This window comes from Eulemur rufifrons, chromosome 7 (genome assembly GCF_041146395.1).
Source record: "Eulemur rufifrons isolate Redbay chromosome 7, OSU_ERuf_1, whole genome shotgun sequence".
Lineage (NCBI taxonomy): Eukaryota > Metazoa > Chordata > Mammalia > Primates > Lemuridae > Eulemur > Eulemur rufifrons.
In genome coordinates, this window is record NC_090989.1 from 138,525,998 (window position 1) to 138,543,673 (window position 17,676).

The 17,676-nt window shown below is 38.7% G+C and overlaps 1 protein-coding gene across 1 annotated transcript in view; it reads right to left on the minus strand.

Annotated features, from left to right (window-relative positions):
- GADL1 (glutamate decarboxylase like 1) overlaps window positions 1-17,676 on the minus strand; it is a 139,946-nt gene that overhangs the window by 105,980 nt on the left and 16,290 nt on the right. Inside the window, exons 4-9 of the mRNA XM_069472023.1 lie at window positions 17,059-17,149; window positions 13,511-13,617; window positions 12,657-12,772; window positions 6,710-6,789; window positions 6,536-6,590; window positions 1,561-1,677 (exon numbers count right to left, since the gene is read on the minus strand). Of these exons, the coding sequence (XP_069328124.1) occupies window positions 1,561-1,677; window positions 6,536-6,590; window positions 6,710-6,789; window positions 12,657-12,772; window positions 13,511-13,617; window positions 17,059-17,149 (566 nt within the window). The remainder of the gene's footprint in view (window positions 1-1,560; window positions 1,678-6,535; window positions 6,591-6,709; window positions 6,790-12,656; window positions 12,773-13,510; window positions 13,618-17,058; window positions 17,150-17,676) is intronic.

The window sequence follows — 17,676 nt, forward strand, 5'->3', positions numbered from 1 at the left end:
AATTTGGAGTGGCTTAAATGTTTCCTTTAAAAAATGTTTTCTTCAAATATTCAATCTTTAATTTTTAGAAAACCTAGAAATGTTTTCATTAATACTTATAAGTTACAATTCTTTCTAAGTTCCATAAATCTCTTAAGATCATTCCTAATTTAGAAATTGCTGTAGTAACTCTGTTTTACATAAACTATTTACTTTTCTCTGTTTTACATCAACTACATAATCCATATTTGATGTTTCTTTTATGAGAGTAGAATATTTAAGTATACCTGCTGATGTATTTGATTTTTCCTCTTATTTCCACAATTATAAATGTGCTCACTTCATATTATCGTTTAGGATATAATATATTATTGTGCTCCTAAGTCTATAAAAATCAATGAAATATAAGTTGAATGTGAACAGATATAGATATTAAAATCCCATTTAAAGAAGTCACAAATGATCTACTTGAAATATTGCCATTGGCATTCCAGTAGCATCAATAACACCAGTGGGCTTTGTACTGCTGTTACTTTTACCAAATATTAACATGCATTTAACGTAAGCCTTGAATCATATCAGGGACACTTTACTTGAATGCATAAAATAATCCAAACTACAAAATTGTGTGTAGGTATACCCCTCAAAAGCTCAGTTACCTTCTTTTCAGCAAGTCAAAAAAATATCTCTTCTCATAAGGAGGATCTGAACCACTTGCCCACTGGAGGAAAGTTCCCTAATAGCATGTTCATCCCTTTTCTTGGTTAGAATGAAACTAATTACCTCCCAGTTTCACAGATAAAAAAAAAGAAAGAAAGAAAGATAGAGAAAAAGAAAAAAGAAGAGAAAAGAAAACTAAAAAGCTTAATAAGCAATCATAACTGGCTGCAGTTAACTTTTTAACCCTGGATAAGCAGAATTTTAAAAGTTACCTTTATGAAAAAAATTACTATGAAGAACCCCAGTACTTATAAAATTAATTAGAAAAAAAAGCCAATTCTTTAAGTTAGAAAATTCTGAACAATATGTTATCCCAACCCCTCTTAAATAGTTATCTAACAGATCCAGATAAAACTTGCTTTAATTATAGCACACAATTAGTTAATGTACATTTTTGCATTTTCCAGCTGATTGGAATCATATCATTTTAGAGCTAGAAGATAGTTTGCAGACCACATCCACCATCTCCCTCTTTACAAATGAAGAAACTGACGTCCAAGGGCTAAGATCACAATGAAGAGGCATATTAGAATCCAAAATCAAAGTTCCTTGGCTCCCTAGTCCAAAATGTGTCCTATACACACTGCTTCAGTGACAGTAGATTCAGGGACCAAAGAATTTGCTTCACAAGAGAGGAAAAAATAAAATGGAACCCAGAAAACTAAAACAAAATTTGCATGAAGTCTTGGAATCTTCTTTATACCTTAGAGAAAATGACATACTTATTTCCCTAAATGAGAAACATACACAAATAAAAGTAGAGGGGCCTTCACATACAGTTTCTGAGAACATGAAAAATTCCATACCAAAGCTATGAAAGACTAGAAAGTTAAATAGATATGTGCACATAGATGAACTTACATCCACATGAAGCCAGAGGCCATGCCTCTCACAGATGTCAGCTATGTCATCTAGAGGATCGAAGGCTCCCAACACAGTTGTACCAGAGGTGGCACAGACAAGAAATGGTGCTGCCCCCTGTGAGAAGAATACACACATAAAGAGAATAGTTACCCTCACCACTAAACTGGTCCTGTGATCGATTGGTAAACAAAGTGTTATGCACCCTGAGAGTCATTTGGTTTCTTTGAAGGTAATCATTCATTCAATGGATGTTTTTAAGCTTACCTGTTATGTGGCCTCTCGTCACACTATTTATAAAAATAGGTTGGGAAACTAAGAAAATCCTATCACAACAGCAGTCTTTTGTCCCAGCTCAATAATCATCCTCATTATTATTACTCTTCTTTGTGAAATTCTGTAGTATTTTCTGTTCTCTAGGTTGCCCAGATAGAAAGTGAATAAACTCAACCACAATGCAAACTAACATTCTGTATGATTCCTAATTTATTCCCAAAGGAATATATTGAACCTTCATAATGCCAGCATTGTCACCTTCTCCAAAACAAACAAAGAACAAGGTTGGAAGACAAATTCCCAGCTCCAAAGGTAAATCATGCAGGCTTGTCTGCTTGTCTCCTTGTAAAGCAAGTGCAGTTATAAAACAAAGAACGTGCTCAGGTACAAATTCAGCATCAGAAGGGATAAGGCAACCTCACTGGGATACATTGTCCCAAATGAGTGTCCCAAAAAAGGAATTCATTGGAATGTGCTAAAAAAGAAAACCTGCATCCCTCCTACTGTGATTATCCCTCCTCATATAGCTGATGGCTGTACCTTACAGAGTAAACAGGTGCCAGTGGAAAATGGGAGAGAAAAGGGAGAATGTGGGAGCACATGCAGAGATGAGTGGTAATCCCAGCCAAGCTAGCCAGACACCTTGGCCCCGTTAAAGGACCCTGTGCCAACCAGGTAGAGGAAGAGTAGATGAGGTTGTTTCCAAATGGATCTAGCCCAACATGGTGGCAGAAATGTGTTGCTCACTGTGGAAGTGCCCTGGAGGGAAAACCTGAAGGCAAATGGGGAGCGGGGAAGCAACTAAGACTTTAAAATTCTAGAGCACCTGAGGAATAAGTGGCAAAAGTGTTTACTGCCTATAAAGGTCATTTTATCTCCATTTAGCATGGAGCCATTTTTTCCCTCAGTTTTATCATAAAGTTCATTATTACTGCAATATATGTTTTATGTCCTTCAATGTCAGGGGTGGTTGTGTTTGAACCAAACTCATTCCCATGTAACTGACTTTTGACAGAAAGATGTTGTTTCTCAATGGAAAGTGGGGCAGAACAAGAATACTTGGCCCACATCTCCAAGTTGGGACGCATAGGAATCAATGAGATGGTGCAGAATGAATCCATTTGACTTGTTGAAAAACAGTTGTGACGCATAGAATCCAGTCTGCCCAAACCTCTCAGAGCCCCTGGGAAACCACAGGCTTTGGAAATTCTTCTTTGCACTCAACTACAAACAGATTATGGCTTTAGCGTGTCAGTGACCTAAAGGAAATGAGACCAGATTTACATCAATCATTAAAAGCAATAGAAAACGTAATTTACTAAAACCATTTAAGGTGTCTTTAATAATTGGGCTTTTCCTCATAAACTATATGACATCCTGACAGTCATAAGAAAATACCTATGCAAGCTATTATAGCCCATTAATGAGTTTTCCTCACCTTTTAAAAAATCTTGCCATAAATATCAGGCTCAGATATTAAACTTTTGCAATTTGGATTTAACCTTCCAGATATTTTTCTTCCCCATATCACATGCTGCTAATGAGAAAATTCAGTAGAGACGGTATTGATTGCATGCTGCCGATGAGCTGTATTCCCCGAGAAAGTTTGTCATTTCAAACACTCATATGCAAAAATATCTCTGAATGTTCAGCTGTCATTCTAGTTTGGGCTTGTCAATAAGCACTTTAGAACCTCTAATGCTTTGTGGTTTTCACCATCTTTGCAATAGCGTCAAGTAAAGGTCACTATTCAACAGTTTTTTAATGGATGGTCAAGGCCAGGGAGTTGAATCCAAGCAGGAAAAAAGTTGATGTACTTATTCCTTACATCTGAAACAATATGAGTTAGAAGAAGCTTGCAATGAAACAACTAGATCTGAAGCTACTGAGAAAGATAAACTCATCATCATGTACTATTATCTCACAATGGATGCAAGGTTTGTCTTTGGTGAATCCAGGCTCTGGTATTAACTGCCTTGAAAGAAAACTGAGGAGACACACCAACTCTAACCCCATTGCCCTACTTTAAAATGTGCCTACAGCAACTTTTACCTTTTAAAACTTCTTTTTTCAAGTTCTCAACTTTAGGATTATGTCAGTTTCATGTACTTTCATTGTCAAAACAAACAAATATTTGAGCAACAAAATAATAATGACTGCAGTGGAATAAAACCCACTAAACTAGAAACATGAATTCTTAATGACACTAAAAAAACAGGGGGCTCTCGTTGGGGGATGCTTGGTAACAAACTCGCTATTTTAAAAACTGACAAATAAAGCTAAAAAATAAAACATTTATCCTGCCTTGCCTGTGTAAACTATTTCTTTAGGGAAACCAAATAGGGATGAGGGACATTTTTCTTTATAGTATAATGCCTGCCAATAAAAAAGGAATGAGAGAATGAATTAGAATATCACTTAAAGGAATAATGGGTCCAGACAAAGATCATCAATGCCAGTGAAATCCATGCGCTGAGAGGCTGACTGAGGTCTTTCTAATGGATGGACTGACAATACTAGACTCAATGTTATACAAAAAAGGACACGGGATATCTCCCGATGGCAGGACAAAATGCCACCCATGAAGCCTTCCTGGTTAAAAGAAAAAAATCCAACTTAAATCTCATTGTGTCTCAGTATCTAACTGCCAAATTACAGGAAATATCGAGAAACGGTGCAGAGGAGGGGGGCACTTAGGGTCTCAAACTCTTGATGTAATCTACAAAATCTATAACGTGGAAAACTCCATAGGACAAACGACCTGATTTCTTCAACAAATAAATTGTAGACGGGGGAAACAGAGGAGGAGAAAGCTATAAATTAGAAAGTTTTATGTAACATATCAACCGAATACAATGTGTGGCTGTTGTTTGTATCCTTATTCAACAAGCCAACTATTCTTAAAGAAGACAATGGGAGAAATTGTAATATAGACTGAATATTTGATAATATAAAAAATACTATTTTTTAGATATAATCATGGTATTACTTTTTTTTAAAAGTGAGTACATATCTTTTACAGATATACTGAGCTATTTATGGATCAAATGATGTGATGTTTAGGGTATGCATCAAACCCTAACCTAGAGGTGGTGGGAGGGGATGGGGGATGGATGAAATAGAAAGGAACATGAGCTAAGGATGGGTGAAGTTTCAGGGTGGATGGCTGGCTGGATGGCTGGAGATTCATTATATTAGTTTGGTATGTTTGAAATACTCCATAACGAAAAGTTTAAATGTAGGAGGTGGGGGGGGGCAGGGGAAAGAAAGAGAAAGAGAGACAGACAGAGAGAGGAAAGGAGAGAAGAAGGAAGGAAGGAATCATATGAGTCATACAAAAAACATAATCAATACTCCCCACCAACAAGCATGACGAAAGTTATTTTTTATAGGAACTTGTATATAAAAAAGATGAAACTAAAACTAGAAAACAATATCTGTAATTCACAGAACAAACTCCTTACAAGTTGTTATGCAGATTTTTACCAGTCAAAGAAATCTGATATCTCAACCACCAGATAACTATCAAATCCACTTGTCGTTGGAATGTTAAAAAAAAAAAAAAAGATAAATCTAAATCTAAGGGCACACACCTGAAGCCAATACATCTGCAATAATGGCAGAAATTTTAAGTACAGAATTTCGAACCAAATATAGTGATCTAGCATGCCCCAGGATAAGGTGATTTTTATGAAAATTTGAAAAAAAAATAAAGAGTACAACAGCAGAAGTATCATATTAAAACTTAAATTTAAAAACATATCTTTCTTAGAGTGTGCACTCCTATGAGGATAAATATACTTACATCCCAGCTCAGAAGCTGGGCTTTTCACTTTTCAGCAGTCACGCCTGACTTTGTTGCTACCTATTGGAAAGTTACTGAAGAATGGTCGGAAGGTCCATTAGCAGTAGAGGTGACGGTGGGGTAGGAGGGAAGCAGTGAAGTAGGTGCCCCAAATCCAGCAGGCTTTTGGTCCAAAAAGCAAAATGACTGGCACTAAAATGATGACACACCTTTTTATAATACAAAGCAGGCATCAGGGCCAGCCTCAGCTGCAGCACAGCAGGTGACCAGGGCCACACCTTGCCTTCTCTAGCATTTCAGTTGTGATATATTCTAGCAGCTAAGGAAGAAAGGACATTCTGCCACTGAAACACTAGTCCCAGACTCGACATCAGTAGTGATGGATGGGCTTTGGGTTGCAGGTAACCTAGAAAGATAGGTTGGCCAAGAAATCAGGAATCATCCTGAATGCAGCCCAGAGACAATTGGTTTGGCCTGTAGATTTCTCAGAGAAAGGATTTATAAGGAGAGTAGATTCTGGGACCCTGCTGGAGAGGCTGAGTTCATCCTTAGGGCTTATTCTAGCCAAGAATCCTGAATACGGTGATATCAGTGTTTTAATAGGCTCCGGCCACCTGGGAATGAGAACATCCGAGAAACTCCACAGAATATGGAGAGCCAAGCACCTGGAAATAGAACATCTGCAAATGAGTTTTCCTATTTTAACTCGAATGTGCTCTCTTCTCTCTCCCACACATAGAAATGGATTTGGCTGTTTGCATTCTCTCCCTGTTATTCTCTCTCTCTCTCTCTCTCTCTCTCTCTCTCGTACGCATACGCACGCACATACACACACACACACACACACACACACACACACACGTTTTCTCTCCCTCTTTCTTTCTCCCCTCTCACCTCTTTTCTGGCTTGCCAGACTTGCTTCTCCAATTCCTCAGGTATCATTTTACCTCTAAGGGACACAGATTTGAGACTTTCAGTTATGTTTAGTAGTTAACAGTCAATGGTACTGCTTTTTAAACAGTACGAGTTTTCACCACCCACCAAGCTTCCGGATCCTGTCCCCATTACCTTCCATCTGTTTCCACAAAGCAAACGTTCTCAGTGCCAATCCCAAGAAAGGAGGCTGCCTTCTTCATCGAGTAATGACACTGAATTAAAAGGGGACAGCGGGAAGGGAGAAGCATCAATAAATAGCAGAAAAAAGTATGGCTTATTATCCAAGTGGGTGTAAGGCATTATGGCTGAGCACAATCTTTGAGTCATCATTGCATAAAAGAAAAAGAAAAAAGCAATTTAATTGGGCTCCTTAGTATAGTGGTTGAGAACATTGACTTTGGGGTCACAGAAGCCAGGATTTAACTTCAATTTGTCCCAGTTACAGCTACGGAATCTTGAACAAATAATGTGCACTCTCCAAGCCTCAGTTTGCTAATCTATAAAGAGGTCATATGCCTGTTTCATCTGCTGCTGCTGCTGCTGCTTCTTTTTTTTTTTTTTTTTTTGAGACAGAGTCTCACTCTGTTCCCCAGGCTAGAGTGCCGTGGCATCAGCCCAGCTCACAGCAACCTCAAACTCCTGGGCTTAAGCAATCCTTCTGCCTCAGCCTCCCAAGTAGCTAGAACTACAGGCATGTGCCATCATGCCCGGCTAATTTTTTCTATGTATTTTCAGTTGTCCAGCTAATTTCTTTCTATTTTTAGTAGAGATGAGGTCTCACTCTTGCTCAGGCTGGTCTTGAACTCTTGACCTTGAGCAATCCTCCCACCTTGGCCTCCCAGAGTGCTAGGATTACAGGCATGAACCACCGCACCCGGCCTCCATCTGCTTGTTAGTGGATGAAATGGGTTAATATATGCGAGGGGCTTAGCACAGAGTCTGGCACATGAAATAAACTAGGTCACTGGAGGCTATTGCTTTCCATAATGTTGAAAAGGTTTCTCTTAGTGATACAAATAAGCTTCAGTATTAATGGAAACTTAGAATCTAGTCCGTTGCTGACTCAAAACCCTCTAACGAGAGCAAGACTTTCTCAAGGATTGCAATCACAGACTAGAGAAGAATTTAATTATTTCCAAGAGCAAACAATGGGTTATAAATGCTGACCAGTCTTGTTTAATATTGAATGTAAGGCTGAAATTAGATACACAGGAATGTGGTTAAAATCATAAGAATAAAGTAAGAATAATTTTTAGACAAACTACTCTGCTGTGGCATGCATGAGGGTAATAGATGGTTCTGGGATTAGGTCTGGTCTATTTCTTATTGGCAAATAGTAGTATATGCTTTAGATTCTTGGGCCTTTTTCTCTACACTACACAAAGCCCATAAAATAATTAGCATTCAAACATTGGAGATGTCTCTCTTTACACATTAGTGAGGACAGGTGGTCAATTAATTCTTTTTCGTGCCAGAAAAATGAAGGTGCTAAAGGACATTATTGTACCAAAAAAACCTTAGTAATTTAATTTGTAGGTATGAATATATTAAAAGAGTAGTCACGCCTTCACACTTAACTTGATATATTCCCTCAAATGTGGTAATTTTTTCCTTCTTTTGTCAAGAGAGTTTTATTGAGAGCTCTTTTTTTAACTCTGTAAAAATAAATGCAGAAAGAAAAATGAAACCATCCTAAATAATCAATTTCCAAATATCAAATAGGACACATCCAAAATGCCTATAGGATGCATTTATTTCAGATTGTTACAAGAACATATGCATATTGAAGAGTAATAATGTATATAAAAATGTAATTAATTTTCTACTTGCTACATCAGCCTATGCTGATAGGAGGTAACATGCCTGCCATAGCTAAGGGGACATAGCTAAGGTGAATTATTTCTCACCAGAAATTTAGTCTCTGGCAACCAAACATCTATCGATTTCATAATGATAAATGCTGGCCTACCCCTCTGACATCTGACTGTAAGGAAAATCATGGTGCTTTCCCCCTGAGAAATAGTAAGTATCTCACACCAATGGGGACACGGAATAGAAAACTTGTAATCAGAATAATAACAGCTTCCATAGAGCTATCTTTAAGTACCTCAGGGCAAAGTACAGCCCACTGTCAATCTTATATAGATAAGGGCAGATTTTTCAAAAGTCTGCAAAACTGAAGTCTAACCATCTGAAAGCATCAGAGAAGGAAAAGAGCCCTGGAAGGAGAGAAAAGAAAGGGGTGATGCTTCAGACATGCTGAGTGGTTTCAAGGAAAGGAAAAACCTAGAAAGCTGGAATTCAGAAGTAACAACTGCATTTAGAAACAAACGGTGGCTGTTCCTGTCACTGGCAAAAGGTGTCAGTTGTTCTAAGACCCAACCTCCCCACACGTTTCATAAATCTACAGAAGACGAGAAAAATACCTCAGCGGGTGTTCATTTCTATAAAGATAAAATAGCAAGTGCCTACATGAAAGACAGCATTGAGGTGGTTTTACTTTCCGGTTTCCACAAGGATTTTTTTCTATGACTTTGGGCTTCTCAATAAAGCTGCTGCTTTGCACTCAGTGTGCACTGTGGCCTGGACACTTGGACTCCTTGTTGTGCTGACTAATTTGATGCTCAAATTAGCTGGCAGGGAGAACAGGGTATATAAATGTTACATTTTAGAGAATAAAGAAAAAGAATGGACATGGGACTGCTCCAAGAACACACAGCTGATGTAATTCCTAAAGAGGCCAGAGCCAGAATCCAGAGAGACTGAACCCAGCCTCGTGGCCTGCAGGACCTCCTAAGGAGCATGTGCTCGCCCACTGAGAAGAATACAACACGCCAGCCCAGCTCAGTCTCACCTGGAGAGCATGATGAAGTGAATGAGGCACCCAGGGTGCAAAATTTAAGGAAGCACAACGCTGAGATGTGCACCCCAGAAGTCTCACCTGCCTCTCCCTAGCCCTGGCCATGCTAAGAGAGGAACTAGGCCAATTGATCATTGGCCTGGGAGGTAAGAATTTCTTTTTCACCCTCACTTTTTAGTGGTAAACAATGATCACTACTTTATGCTGATTCCAAAAGTGATTTGAATTAGCCAGGAACTTTACAAACCTAGGATTTCTACACACCCAAGGAATTTATATCTGAGTGCTAATCAAGCCATAGATTTATTACTTTTATTATTTCTCTCTAAAAATATTCTTTTCTTTGATTCCCACTTAGAACTGGAGAGGCTACCTAGGATATATTGACAGTGCAGTGGTCTCTGTTAAGATCTTGCAGGTCTCCAATAGTAGAATTACAATCAAAACCGGAAGTATGCAAAAACGCATACTTCAGTGGGTGCATACATTCTGCAATTGATGGTACAAAATAGAGATGGAGTAATTTGGGGTAGTTTGGAAAAGATCACTTAATAAAACCATACAGGAAAATAATGACTGGGCCCTGGACCAAACACCTAAAAGAAAACAAGGAAGGTGTAGCAAAAAGACTAACATAGGACTTAAGACTGTTTAGTAAACACAAGCTTCTTTCTTTTTTACCTAAATGGATTGATTTATTGCAATAAGCAGTGAAGGTGGTCAATAAAATATGAATTAAAATGATGCAAATGCTATGACCTGAGTCTCTTTGGCAGAGCAGGGAAAGGAAAGAGCTGCCAAGAGGGGTCTAGATGGGTGTGGTGAAAATGTACATTCAAGGACACAGTGTGCTCAAAGTGATGGCATTTTTCTGTGGAATTCACATCTATTTCTTGATTTTTCTGGCTTCAACTTCTCCTAGCATGTATTTCTTGATTTTTCTGGCTTCAACTTCTCCTAGCATGTTAGCCAAGGCATACATTTTGCCTCTTTTTGGAAATTAAAAAAAAAAAAATCACGTAGCTCTGGTTTCACAACTATGTGAGGTTTCACTTTCTTTTCACTCCCAATTCACCAGCCCCTCCTGTGTTATCAATCTTGCCCAAGCATTGCTTTTATTCTAGGTTTCTCCCTTTCCAGGGAAATTATTCCAAAAAAGAACTCTAGCAAGTCTGAAACCAAATGAAAAATGAAAAAGAAAAAAATTGAAAAATATTGAGCTGATAACCAGGGCCCTATTTAATCAGCTTTCCCAGATTTGGAACAAGCAGTCCAAACACAGGAGGAATTTTCCATCTCTGATCCACTGAGGTTCTTAGACTGAAATATCCAAGGCTGAAACTCAGACAGAGAAACTCTATTCCACAATAATCCCAAATAACCAAGTATTTTTTCCCAGCTGTCTACATTACAGACATTCTTCTCTTGCTTCAGAAAGAATGTCTTATGAAGAAGAGCCTCAAATGGCTAAGATCTCAGACTAGATGATTCCTCCCAGGTGCCTCTCCTCACTCAACTCTCACTTTCCATTTAGCGCTGAACTAACCGAAGCAAAGGTCAGACAGGGCGGGAGGAAAACATGGGAGTGGTCAGATTTTCTCCCCCTGAAGAGAAATGAGTGTGGAATTGGTTCTTTTGCTATAATAAAGTAACTTTTGCTTTTGGAAGAAAATGACAGATACAGGCAACCCCAGCTGGAAATAGCAGAGAGCTTTTAGATTTTGGCCGCCTCACATTTTTGATAGGAAACCTTGTATTACCACAGAAGGTAAGAAGCTAAACTCTTCCTGCCAGAGACCTGGGGAAGAAGCAGGGATAGACTGGACAGCGGCACCCACTGGTGTCACACAAAAATAGAAAAGGAAAATAAGAGATTTCTTCCATACAAAGACAGTACCTAAGCTGTGCCATCTACTTCTAACCACCTTGTTACAGCTGGATCATTCTCTTCCTGCTAATAATTACGTCTAATATTTTTGACTGTCTGTTATGTGCCAGATGCCACTTTACAGGCAATAATTCACTCAATCATCAAAACAACTCACTACTCAATGACCACTATGTGGTTGCCAGATGGCGTGAACGGCCCCAATTGTCCATTGTTCCTCATATCCACACCCTTTGCCAGGAGACTGTGTAGCAGGTCCCCTCAGGAGGTGGATGCTATTTTCCCACATCTTGGGTATAGGTCCACAGATGTCACTTATTTTGCCAGGAAAATGAGGCAGAAGTGACCATGGCCAGTTCTGAGGCTAGGACTCAAGAGGCTTGGTGTGTTTCCATGCTCTTTTTTACTTGCACCATTGCCATGAGGACACCCGTGTAGTATTGGAGCACGAGAGACACACGGGGCAGAGAGGAGTCACTGGAGTCATCCCAGCTGAGCCACACCTAGATCAGCCATCAGTCAGCCCACTCCCAGACACAGAAGGGAGCCCGGGCAAGAGCAGCAGAACTCCCAACTGGCCCAAGACTTGTAAGTCATAATGTATATATAGTTCTATGCTACTGGGTTTTGGGATAATTTGTTAGATACAAGAGCCAACTGATACACTCATTTTTATAAATTAGAAAACTGAGGCACAGAGAAGTTAGCCAACTTACCCAAAGTCACTCAGATAGTAAGGGATGGAACAGGAATTGAATCTGGGCAGCCTGACTCAAAGCCAATGCACTTATCCACAATCTGACCTCTACTTTAGTGGAGAGTAAAATAAGAGAGATAGGGAACTGTGACAACATCTAATTGTGTGTGTGTGTTTGTGTGTGTGTGTGTTGTGTTCATTGTTATTGAATAGTATGCTTTCCCTTTAAAAAGGAAGACACAAATCCTTTATATTAGCCAATCAAAGCAATCAATTTTATAAGGAAATGTGAGTAGAAGACATAGCCAAGATTAGCAGTGATCGTTTAATTTCTAACAAGTAAGACACTCAAAAAAGAGATTCAGAGAAAGAGACAGGACTTTCAAATTTTCTTTTTTTAAAGAAAATATTACAGACTATAAATTTTAGATAAAGGTGATGTACAAAATTGGGTAGCCAGGCATTACAATATCAAACCCATTAGAATTTCCTTTGGAATAAAATACTATGTTACACTTCAGCATTAGTCACACATGGATAAGATAAAATCGCATCAGGAGTTCTCAAACCAATATGCCCTCTTAAATATGCATTCTCAGAAAATCTATATCTGATATCAAAAATAATTTTTTACCTCTGCTGATGTGAAAAGGATTAATCTTGGCAACCCAGACAGTCCCTTTTCCTTAATATCAGGACAATATTTGTATCTAGCTAAATTCATTGCATACATATTGGACACTGAACCACCTGCAAAAACAAAATTAAAATGGCATATTTATAGCATGAAGTTGTAGCTCGCTAAGTGCTAAATACAGGGGAAAACACAAATGGCCATGGCTGCTCTAGCTGAATGACAAATCAGTGGGAAAGGCATCCAAACACCTCCCCCTCCCCACCACCCATTACTGTGGATATTCCATTACACACTACATGATCTCTAATTCCAGAACTTTTAATCTCAGCAAAGAGAGAACATTTGATCTATTCTTTCATCCTAGGGTTTTTTTCAACCAAAAATTTCAATCTATGAGCTCTGGACTTAGGGTCAGTACCTAAGTCTACAAAGTTAATAATATTCTGTCACCTGATCCATAAAATTGAAATGACATTACTTGCTCATCTCTGGCTCCAAAAAAGGATTGCAGGATAAATAAATATGATTCAGGAACCTTCTCAAGTAAAGTTGATTTAAAAATTTAGAGGACTTATAGACTTTTCAAATTCTCAACAGCAGATAAATTCATTTGTGTTAGATGTGACTCCTAAATTGTAGACATCTTATTTGTCAAGCATGTGTGTCATTTATTTAGCATTAATGCAAAATATCATCACTCCAGAGAAAGGCACAAGCTGTATTCTCACTAAGTAGCATTATTAATATCCAACGTTTTGTAATGTGTAAATCCATAAGGAGTCGTTCCTCATATGAATAAATTTTTAGATGCTCATAGTGGAAAGGTGATGGCAAGAACTAATTGTACTCACCTGGGTTAAATATTCCATCCCCTTCTTTCCAGCCAATAAATTCAATCATTTTCTTCAGAACCGCTTCTTCCACTAACAGAAACACTGGGGACACCTCATACGTATAACTAGATAGATATAAAAAACACTTCACTTCTATGACTAGAGTCAAAACATCCCTTTGGTGTCCCAGGAAATGCACATAGGTTTTATTAAATCAAGTGACTGCTGAAGTGTAGGTAGTCTTTGGAAATTTATCCATTGGAAATAGAATTACTCCATCAGTGACAGTACTTATTCATGGTTAAATAAATGCCAATAGTGGGTGGATTTAGGGATATGCAGGCTATTTCAGCAGTCTTAATTTAGAGGAAACCTTCAATTCCATGAGGAGAGATAAAGGCAATGCATCTGGGTTCTTTGTATTAGCCATGAGCAGTGGCTATTCACTCTTTGGATGCTTTGGTTACTGTGCTGGATGCTGAGGCTGATCAAAGTAAATCCATTGTCATGGTAACCAGATTTTATTAGGTTACTGCCATGAGTATGCTAACAGTTAGTTCTAGATATTGTACATGGAAACTACCTGTCCCGAACCAGGACTTTCTCTATCACACCGTGTTTGTATAAATGGGAAGTGTTCTGTGGGATATCTCTTATTATGTGATGATTTTACTAAAAAGCACCATCCAGATCCCCTGTCAATGAAGAATTTGTGGGCCCAGGCTAGAATGCTCTTTTCAGAGAGCACTGCTGTGTTGGCCCTTCTAGGAATTGCCTCAGCTGCAGGGATCCACCTCCTCCAAGGTCATGCCCCTCCCTGTGGCAGTCCACATCTGCTGACTGCTAGAGCTGGAGGTATAAAGGCCTGGCCACCTGGACCCAGCTGGGGACCACTCTTCAGGGCCACTGTAGCTCCAGAGATCTCCATGGGATCAGCTAAGATCGTCAAGAGCCTACATGGCCACTTGACTCCCATTCCTACATGCTCTTGCATCCTCCTCCCCAACTCCCCAGGTCACTCATGCTGATCCCAAGGGTGCTGTTTAATGAACGTCCTGCTCACTAAATTCCGTCTAGAGCAGCTTCCCTGGGAACCCTAATTACAACAGTTATCGTGCCTTGTTTTGTAATGTTTGAGTCTCTTGTCTCCAGATAAAACTTGAGGGTGACTAAATATCTATAATAATCCTTCTCAATTAAGAGATTACATTTAAATGTATCTGAATAAATGCATACTGCAAATACATAAGCTAAGCAGCCACATTTAGATTTATAGTCACAGAATTTAATGCAATTATTTCAACGTCTGAAAGGGAAAGCTTTGGAATGGAGGCAAAAAAAGTTGGACACTTACTGTGTATCACCTACTTTTCTATCAAGCACTCTACAGATACTACATCATTTTAAAACCTAGATAGCTTCTGTTTTCAAACATACTACGAAACCAGTTTACACAAGCCAAAATTATGAAAAAACTATATATGTTCATGTATACCTATAAATATAAATAAAATAATCATTTACTTTTTTGTAATTAAAAAAAGTTAGCATTAAATTTGTCTTTGAAAACTAGCTCAACTATTAATATAATAGAAACCTGGGAGTAGGCCTGAAGGCAGAGGAGAGGACGCTATAGAATGAACTCATAGGCTGGGCACATTTTGAGTGTATGGTTCAGATTAGCAGCGATTTAGTTCTTCAAAAACCTCTAAATATTTCAGATTAAAGAACCTAGATGAGGAGTTAGAAAACTTAGGATATATAAAAAAAGGTTCAAAGAGTTGTGTCATTGGACTGTCTCTTCTGACTTACCTACCACTTCCTCTTCTACCCATTGTAACCTGGGATCTGCTCTCACCACTCCACCAAAACATTTCTAAGGTCACCAATGACATTCATGTGGCTAATTCAGTGGACATTTTTTAGTCTTTGTCTTTGAATACTCAACATGCGACACTAGACACACTTTCCTCAAGGCTTCCATGCCGACCCCCTTGATTTTCTCCTTCTCTGTCCATTGTAGGTGACCCTCGTCCTCCTAACCATTAAACATTAGATGTCTTCAAAGCCCAGTCCTAAGCCCTCTTCTCTCCTCACTCCATACTCTGCCCCCCCGGCAGTGATTCCTCTTATTGGCTTCTCATTAAAATCACATGTTGAGCTTTGTAAATATATGGATGCATTGGACAAACCCACAGAAAGGTATCAATAGTTTTTTCAAGTTCTCAGATGATTCCAATGAGTAGTCAGAGCTGAGAATCACTGAGTTAGGGAATCTCATCCATGCCCACTATTTCAATTACCATCATTTCACTGATAACTCTTAAATTTATATCTTTCATATCGAAATCAGAATTCCAGGCCCATATACATCTTAGCTTGGTTCCTATATATTCTTGGATATTTTAAAGTCACTGCAAACCCAAATACCCACAACTGAAAACTGAATTCCTGATTCTGGCTCTTTCACCGTATACTTGAAAACTGGTCCCCTCTCCCTGTGCTTCTTATGTCAATGAATGACATGACCATCACCCCAGCTATGAAAGCCAGAAACTCAAGCCTCATGCCAAAATGTTCTCCCTCTTATCTTCATTTCCAAGATGGAATATTACCCAGTCCTTTCTGTTTTATCTTGTAAACACAGTTTTTTTTTTCTTTCTATTCTTACTTCTTTTGTCTAAGTCCAAGCTACTGTCATCTGTCACCTGACTAAGATAATCCCCTTCTTACCAGTCCTCTCCAATCTACTCTCCATATTTACAGAGATCTTTTCAATTAGCAAATGAAACCCAGCGATTTAGAAACCTTCAGTGGCTTTCCACAGCACTCAGGAACGTGGTTCCCTGGGCCCTGCGTGTCTAGCTGCCATCTGTCTCTCCAGTCTTATTCTCCACTGCAGTCTCTAGAGCTCTCTCAGCCGCACCCACACTGACCTTTCAGTTCACACAGTTTATCATGTTGCCTCCTGCCACAGGGCCTTTATACATGCTGTTCTCTCTACTTGGAATTCATCCCTCCCCTTGTCATCTAGTTACCGTTTACTCATGCTTCAGCTTTTGCTGTCACTTTTTCAGAGCACACTTTCCTGAGCTCCCACTGGGGAACACTGCCCCATTTATATCTATAACATGGTGCACATTTTCTTCATGCGAGAGTTTGAATATTACATTAATTTGTGTGGATCATTTTGATTAGCATATCTCTTTCTCTCTCCAGATTTTATGCTCCATGAAGGCAGAGTCAAAGTTTGTTTTTATTGAAAATGTCTCTCAGGCACTTAGCATAGATAATGGCTTTTCAGACGAGAACTAATAAAAAATAGTCTCATCAATTTTCTCCTCTGTTAAATGGAGATAACAATGCCTGTCTCATCCACCTCACATTTGTACCACTGCACAAATCAAACAGCTCTTTAAATACTGCTAAGTGTCATAAGATTATTCCATTATTTATGATGACACTGTGCAAAAGAAACCATTAAATTGAAATTTATGAAATAAAAGTCCACTTAAAAATATCTCAAATCCGTGTTTGGTGTGAAATTCCAGTAGCATGGCACTTACACGCTCGGATTCAATGCTTCTGTCATAAATCGGGCCACCAAGGAGTAATAATCAAGTCCAGCATACAACTGGTTGAAAAATCTTGGGTGGTCTGTAAATTTAAAACAGTGTATTTATCTATGCAACAATAATAAAGGAAAAAAACCTATTGATGTAGCAATAACATAAATGAATCTTACAGACAATAAAAGCAGCCAGACACAAAAGAGTACATATAGCATGATTCCATTTGTACGACATTCAAAATCAGCAAAGCTATCCATGGAGATAGAGATTTGAATTCTAGGTACTTTGCAGAAAGAATTATCTATGGGGAAGTGGCTAGAAGGAGCCTCTGGAGTCCTAAAAATAAATGGCTGGTATCTCTATCTGGGTGCTGGCTCCTTATGTACCGATATGTACAAATTCATCCAGCTGAGCACTTAGGATCTGTTCACCTTTTGAGATTTAAATTATACTTCAATTAAAAATTCAAAACATGATTATATACAAAGAAAAAATATTGAAGACCCATCTCACAGCCATTTCTACTGAAATATATATTTCTAAGTAAAACATGAGCATTCTTTTAAAAGCTTCGATTTTCCTGCTTCTCTTTTCTGTGAGCCACACCCAAAC